The 8376-nt window shown below is 29.9% G+C and overlaps 1 protein-coding gene across 1 annotated transcript; it reads left to right on the top strand.

Moving 5' to 3' along the window:
- The first annotated feature begins 3338 nt into the window (after positions 1-3338).
- Positions 3339-6153, top strand: LOC115717210 (silicon efflux transporter LSI2). Its single transcript, XM_030646172.2, has 4 exons — positions 3339-3562; positions 3959-5185; positions 5318-5507; positions 5614-6153. Exons 2-4 carry the CDS (start codon positions 4013-4015, stop codon positions 5877-5879), a joined length of 1629 nt encoding a protein of 542 aa, XP_030502032.2. The 5' UTR covers positions 3339-3562; positions 3959-4012; the 3' UTR covers positions 5880-6153.
- Positions 6154-8376: the final 2223 nt, after the last annotated feature.

The following is an 8376-nucleotide window of genomic DNA, read 5'->3' as shown; positions in this document are numbered from 1 at the left end:
GATCACGTGTTTAAAAAACTTCAAACCTATTTTTGTCACTCTAAACTATTCAAAAATTTTACAGGGATGATATTTTAATTATAAGGAACACCGTCATGAAAAAATATTCCGACATTTTGAGCATAGAAATTAACTAAAAGATTTTAATAAGAGATTGACGGTAGTACTCCTGAAATAATAATCTACTACTTGCACTTGATAACATTAACTTATCGAGTTGATTAGGTAAAACATTAAAACAAATTCCAAATCCAAAGAAGTGAAAACTCTGGAATTCTCCTTCTGCCTTTTTTACGTGATTTGTCTGACTTTCTTATATGATATCAGCAAGTTGGTTAAAGATTTGTGGCACAAAAATGTTGTAGTGTCATATATAAACACTGTTTTGAAAAATGTCAATATTTTATAGATTAAACTGTGTGGCTAGAATTCAATTGACAGAAGATTTAAACAAGTAGGTAAACTAATTATTAACCATTTTTTTTGTTCATAAAACAAGAAAAAGTTTGTATTTTCACTTAAATACTAGGATCAACCAATAATATGATACATAACAAAAAGATGAATTAATATAATATGAAAGGTCTTCTTCATCATCTTCATGGTTGAAGATAACATATATACGTTTCTCTTTTCACCGAAACCAACATTGTGTCCAATCAAACCAAAGTGGAAGCTCTATTCAATAATCTTGAGCAAACCCCTTGTGAAAACCAACCAATTACAATATTATTTTCTTGCTTCCATCAGAGTCCATGTAATTGCTCATAATTAAATATATATGTTATATGGATAAAAATATATTCGCTATTAAATCATATAAATAAACTTTCCCATTTCACCCTATTTATTTTATGGTGTATTAAGGACAAGAAAAGAATTTCCATTGTTAGCAAATGAGACTATTTACCATAAGAAGGTAAGAAAGTGACAACTCAACAAATATATATGCAACACAATCTAATCCATGCTGAATTATTGGGTAACATTATGACCAAACTTTTCATAATTTTTTAATAAACATACTTAACTAATAGCATTTTGATTAAGAGAATGATAGCTCAATAGTTAAATCCCAAATACCCACTATGGAAATGAATATTAAAATATCTTATATATTACTCTACACCTATAAAATATATTACATAAGTAAAGAATTTAAGACTAGTAGTAGCTAATGCTGTCAAAAGCTGATTTATAAGAGAGCTAACATAATAATTAATTAATTTATTAATATAAATATATATTAATTAATATAATAATTATAGTGTAGAGAGGATATAGAAAGTGGAATGTGACATGGCAAATTTAAACAAATCAGTATATTATATAAATAAATGGACAAAATAAAAAAGACATTCTTTTTTATTATATAATTATATTTTTCATGAAAACATATCTTTGTTTGGCATATAACTATAGTGTCTGTCTTTCAACTGGGAAAGGCGCATATGCTAGGTAGCAGTGACATCCACCTCAAAATCCATATAGAAAGAATACAAAAAATATATCTAATAATTAAGAAGCCATGGCAAAAATAAATAATAATATTATTTTGATACTTTGTGTTTTATGAAAATATGTGTTTTATCAAGATATAGATTTAATATGTATGTTTTCAAATAATGATTATTTTGTACTTTATATTTCAAAATTGTATATATAATTATTTATTTGAACTGTAATGTTATAAATATGATCAATTGAGTTATATATGCAAGTTTAATTAATTTGATATAATTAAGAGCACCTTGATCAAGTTACTATTACGGTATAAATAAATATTTAATTTCACATATTTTAACAATTATTAAAAAAAAATTATTAATCATTCACAAAATGACACCTAATATTAATAGTGTTGTTAGACACCACAATTTTTTTTTTTTTTAAAATGCATTTATAAATAAAATTGAAGTTAGAGCTATGGTCATTACAAAAGATATTAACAGGTATAGTAGATATCTCTACCATGCCCGTATCATTGTTCGCAAACGCTTATTTGGCCACATTATGGACCGCGTACTTACAATTTTTAACTATACTAAAAAAATTACAATTAATTATAAAATTAAAAAAGAGGTTGCAATAACTCACATAATTCTCAATCCCCACAAATTAATACTTAATCACAATACTCTATTTACCAAATATAGGCACAATTGAAAATACAATTTTACAAACTTATTTTTTTCTTATTATTATTATTAAAATGATTATACTGCCAAAAACTTATAAGTCTATATTTCTGTAATGACCACCATGCCCCGAGTCGGCCCCATTACTACTGTTTCTACCTAAGTAAAGTAGGTAAATATATATAAAAAAATCTGAACCGGTCAACAAGAAGAAAACAACTCAATCATATAATAATTAATTAGAACAGTTATGATGTACAAATTCCATAATCATTAAGTGGCATAACAACTAATTAATTTAATTATGTACGAAAGAGTTGCATTAAAGTTCTTATAGGATTTTAGTCGGCTGCACCATGCACACCGGCCCCAACAGGTTGCCAAGTGCTTGCCAACTTTATCACAAATGGGGTTTTGATTCACTTGCACATTGATCCCTAATTCCCTATGCTTTAATTTTTACCATATAATAGCTTGTTTTCATAGAAAAACTTACATCTTCAAAGGGCCAACCAAAAACATTTTTTATATTACCTTTTTCTGGTTTAAGTACAAAGTGAAATAATGGGAAACTGGAACCTAGTTGTGGTTTTTCTTTTCTTTCTTCTGTTAGTATATGCACAAATAGAATAAAAATATTATTAGATATGTCTTTTTATGCGTGTATATTATATAAAATTCGATCTATACATAATATGTATATTATATTTATATACCTTTGTATTTGTTGAAACATATTAGTTTAAAATTACCAACTTGGTCATGTGTCTATGCGCATATGTGATTGCATGGCCTTATTATACCTCATTCCCTCAACTTCCTATCATAAACAAACACGTACATTATATATAACACTTTAGAGAATTCGTTGTTTATGAATTAGAGAAAGAAAATCTATGTTTAATGAGTGTATAGCTTAAGAATGAAATACTCTTTCCAAATATAATTCTGCGTTTAAAAGAAATAAGCATAATTCCTTATATACGTACACTTTCACCTACTCCCGGTCCTATTCTATTAGCTTCTTCTTTTTGTTTTAGCCTTACCATGTAGGCATGTACCAACTCCATGAAAGCTTCTTTATGCACGTTTTTAACTTTTCTCATTTTGCTTTTTAGTGTTTTTTTTTAAAAAATATTATTATTATTATTATTATTATAGCTTCTACTACTACTACTACTACTAATATCATAATGCGATATTTTTAAGTGTATATGCATGCACGTTTGTTTTATAGTATTCTTAACCGATGAACTTGTATATATATATGTGTGACTCTCCATTTGCTTATATAGTTAGGTGCTTGGACCGCACATGCAACTCAAAGTGCAAAAATTCTTTAGTCTGATAAAAACTTCTTCTCCCTTAGCTACCTTTTCTCTTCTCTTTAGAGCTAAATACACGTTTACAGGAATCAAACTAAGGTGACCCTTTGTCTTATTTATTATGAGAAGAACAAATCAAAACTAGTTTTCAGCTTCTATGCACTTAATTACATGTTTCATGTAATAGACTGGTTAATTTGTTAGTAGCAACTCAGTATCTGTTTTCATGTAGTTTGATATTTTTGGTAAAATATTTCTGGTTTCAATCAGATTTTTTCTTCTTTTCATGTCATTCATTCTAGAACCTTTATCATAGGACTGTATCCATGCATATGCAGAACACAGCCATAATTCTATGGGAATCAAATACTTTGTTCTCTTTTCTAGTGATGCATTAGATAAGCTAGCTAGTGATATAGATATTTTTAGTAACAGAATCAGTTGCATATATTTTTTCCTGAATAAGCTGCATGTATTTGTTTTCATTATAAACAGGTGTTAAATAAACACTAGTTCTAGGCAAGAAAAACATTGATCAGCAACAAGAAAATGACTTTGGCTTCACCTGAGAAAGTTGTTCTTGGCTCAATTGCTTTTGGGCTCTTTTGGATTCTAGCAGTGTTTCCTGCAGTTCCATTTCTGCCAATTGGAAGAACAGCAGGCTCGCTGCTCGGCGGCATGTTGATGATCATCTTCAGAGTCATAACACCATCACAAGCATATGCAGCCATTGATCTCTCAGTTCTTGGCCTCCTTTTTGGGACTATGGTGGTGAGTATCTATCTAGAAAGAGCCAATGCTTTCAAGTACTTGGGCATACTTTTTTCGTGGAAGAGTCGCGGGGCCAAAGACTTGTTATGCAGAATCTGCATTTTCACTGCTGTAACAAGTGCACTCTTCACTAATGACACTTGCTGTGTTCTTCTTACTGAGTTTATCTTAAAAGTTGCTAGGGAAAACAACATACCAGCTCACCCTTTGTTGCTAGCACTGGCCTCAAGTGCTAATGTTGGATCCTCTGCTACTCCAATTGGCAACCCCCAAAATCTGATTATTGCTATTCAGAGTGGCATATCTTTCGGGGACTTTATATTGGGAATTCTCCCTGCAATGCTTGTGGGGATTGTTGTTAATGCTTTGATTCTTTTAGGCATGTATTGGAAGATATTATACATGAAGAAAGATGAAGAAACAGCTTTGGAGGAGGTGAAATGTCCTGATGATGCAGCCTCACACCAATTCTCACCAGTTCACATGTCACATAGGCCATCTTTTGAGGACAATAATCCCACTTCTGAGTTCAGAAGCTCACCAAACCAAGTGAGCTTGTATGCAACCGCGGGCGAAGGAAATATTCGTAGATCTCCATGTGGTGGTGGTGATGTTGAGTCTGGGAGGAACTTAAGTGGTTGTTCTAGAGAAGGGGCTGCAGTTGATTCTTTTGCAAGAAAGTTGGAGGAAAAGATTGCTTTGGAAGGAGAACATGGACTTCAAGAAATGGCTAACTGTATCGAAAATGGCATCCCCATTGAGCCAGCTGAGAAAAAAGAAACTTTGATCAAGAAATGGAGGAGAAAATCATGGAAAGCTTGTCTTTACCTTGTCACTCTTGGAATGGTCGTTGCATTGCTTATGGGGCTAAACATGTCATGGACTGTACTTACAGCAGCACTTGTTCTTATGGTTCTTGATTTCAAGGATGCTGGACCATGTCTTGACAAGGTAAAGTGCAGCTAAGTAGCCTAAGTATTTTCAAATTCATATATATATATCTCTTTAATTACTTCATATACAAGTAACCTTTATAACATGTATTCTTTTTTTCTTTTTTGTTTTTATTTTTGACATGTGAAGGTCTCCTACTCTCTCCTAGTTTTCTTCTGTGGAATGTTCATCACAGTAGATGGCTTTAACAGAACAGGAATTCCCAGCACTTTGTGGACTATAATGGAGCCTCATGCACGAATTGATCATGCTGGTGGGATAGCTGTTCTAGCCATTGTCATACTAATACTCTCAAATGTTGCTTCAAATGTACCTACAGGTAAGTAATAAAGAGTACTAATTATAATAATGATTGTTTTTTATAAGGCCCTTTTGAAGTGATGTTTTCTTTATTAGTTACTGATCTATACATGTTTTTCCTACAGTTCTCTTACTTGGAGGAAGAGTGGCAGCATCAGCAGCAGCCATATCTCCGAGTCAAGAGAAAAGGGCATGGCTCATATTGGCTTGGGTTAGCACAGTAGCTGGGAACCTCTCACTGTTGGGCTCAGCTGCAAACTTGATTGTATGCGAGCAGGCTCGTCGGGCTAAGCCAGTTGGCTTCACTCTCTCCTTCTGGACTCATCTCAAGTTTGGCTTTCCCTCCACTCTTATAGTAACAGCTATCGGCTTACTACTTATCAGGAGTTAAAAAATAAAACGAAAAAGCAAGCCGCAGTCAATTGTCCTTTAAGATTTTAAGCCTTTAATCCTCCTTTTTTCTGTCACAAATTAAATGAAGTATATCTTGTATAACATGTTTGTATTTTCCTAGCTTAATGTCCTTATCCTATGTATTGCTTAGCTAGTACCTCTTGTAAGTTTTGGCATGAAATAATCTCTTACTTTCTCTTCCCTTCAAAATATTACCATATTGTCTTAAGAAAGGTCTCAAGTTATTAAATTAAATGAAGTATAGCTTGTATAACATGTTTAAATAATTCTACTTGTTATTAGACACCTAAAGATTGAGCACTAAATGTCATAATTGAGATTCTTATGCTGCAATTCTCCTTTTTCTTCTTTTCAATTTTTTGTTGGGGGGTTAAATAATGTTTAGATAATTTTTTTTTTGATAGAATCTTTAGATAATTTTTTTACATCCGATAAGATTTTGTAAAAATTGAATTATTTATTACTCTTTTTTATATATTTGATACGTAGGAAAAAAGAAAAAAAAAAAACCCTTCAGAATTGTATTTCCGAAATAAATAATCTAACAAGTAACTAAAAAAATTGTTAAATTGCAAAATTGGCTATCATCGCTTTATTTTTGTAAAATATAAAAATATTAATAATAAACTTAAAATGTGTTATTTTAGGAAAAATTCCTAATTAGATAATGAAATAATGAGAATTGAATTAGTTTAATGGTTCCTTTCAAAAATTACATAGGAAGTTAAAAGCTTTTCACTAATTAAATATAGCAAATTTAATTTTATTTATTTTTATAAGGAATTTTTTTTCACTTTTTATAGGCTTAGGTTTGTGATATTATTATACATATTTTTTTAAATCTCATATTTAATATTTTAAACATTTTTTCTCTTTGTTTAAAACATATACCATAGAAGTCAAAGGTATCCTATTTAACATACGAGTTTTTTAAATTTTATGGTATTTCTTCTTCTTCTTCTTCTTTTTTTTTTTTTTGTTGACATGTTGGTATTTCTTCTTATTTACAATGATTTCATTAAAAAATCAATTTTTTCATCAATAATTTATTTTATTAACAAACTAATTTTAATTATATAGAAGTAAATTTTTAAGTTTTTTTCTTAAAAAAATATTATATTTAGTGTAATTATATTTCCATGTGATACATTTGAAAACTTTTATTTTATGTTTTTCATATTTGTAAATAGCAGAAAAAAAAAAGTTTGTTCAATGTTTTAAATTTAGCAAATCATTAGCTGGTAAAGAATGATGGTTAAATCTCAGCCAGACATTGGGATTGACCACTTTACACTTAAAAAGTATATTTCCATAATGGGGTTTGGTAGTGTTCTTCTTATTCTCTTTGTTATAGTAAAACTAAAAGATGGAATCAGATGAAATTTTCCACTTAGAAAAAAAGGACAGTTTGATTGGAAAAAACCTAAGGGAAAAGAAGATGTAATCTTTTATTGAAAGAACTACGGTGATGACCTTCCAACCAAAACACCTTTAACAAGGTCAACAAACTCTTTTAAATAAAACTGGACTTAATTAATTAAAAGCATCGCCAAATAACCATCTATATTGGTAAGTGAAAATATGAAACTAGGCATGAAAACTTTGAGAAGCTAAGTTCATGTTTGGCATCATAACTAAAAAATGTTTTTTGTTTTTAAAAACAGAAAATTGTTTTTAAAAACAATTTGACTTGTTTGGCCTTGTTTTTTAAAAACAGTTTTCAGAAAACAAAGTTACAAAAAATAAGAATTTTGAAAACAACAAAATGTTGTTTTCTGTTTTAAAAACCAATTCACTTTTGGTCAATATTGTTTTTAAAAATCACTAACCAAACGTGACTTGTGTTTTAAAAAATTCAAAAACTATTTTTTGTTCTCATTTCTAAAAACAATTTTTTAAAACAAAAAACAGAAAACAATACCAAACATGCTCTAAAGCCTCAAAAATAAATATACTAAATCTCGTTTGGCCAACATATATAATTAGATTCAAGAGCAGACGTGCAGCTATGGTACGGATGGTCGTGGCTCCCTTCAGTTTCCTACAACTAAAATATATATACACTTTTGTATCATTTCTACAATTAGTATACACATAGTATACATGATAAACTTAATTACAGATAAATTTTATTACACAATATATGAGTTCCTCCTATAGTAAAACAAATAATATTAGGGATTTTTACACTACTTGGTGCCTTTTTTTGCCTTTTTTTTTTTACTTTTTTTGTCAATACTCGGTTATTGAAACTTTTATACAAGTTTTATTTTTTAATTTTACATTTTCAAAAGTTTCATAATTACAAATATAACTATCCCCATGCTTATGTCATGATTTTCTCTCTTCTTACACGCCACCACTTCCATAACTTCTGCTTTCTTTTTTGTTTATTATTTTTTTTTATTTTCTGTTTCTCTTTCCTTGGTTCTTCGTTACCACAACCCACGATCATCCCGTCCGAAGCCCTAACC

Source organism: Cannabis sativa, chromosome 5 (genome assembly GCF_029168945.1).
Source record: "Cannabis sativa cultivar Pink pepper isolate KNU-18-1 chromosome 5, ASM2916894v1, whole genome shotgun sequence".
Lineage (NCBI taxonomy): Eukaryota > Viridiplantae > Streptophyta > Magnoliopsida > Rosales > Cannabaceae > Cannabis > Cannabis sativa.
This window is presented reverse-complemented; position numbering and strand designations above follow the sequence as displayed.

Bases quoted from the DNA above. Each gene is read 5' to 3' on its own strand.
- LOC115717210 (XM_030646172.2), top strand. From the start codon at position 4,013: ATGACTTTGGCTTCACCTGAGAAAGTTGTTCTTGGCTCAATTGCTTTT. The intron at 5,186-5,317 runs GTAAAGTGCAGC...TGACATGTGAAG, and splicing joins CTGGACCATGTCTTGACAAG to GTCTCCTACTCTCTCCTAGT. The intron at 5,508-5,613 runs GTAAGTAATAAA...TTTTTCCTACAG, and splicing joins TGCTTCAAATGTACCTACAG to TTCTCTTACTTGGAGGAAGA.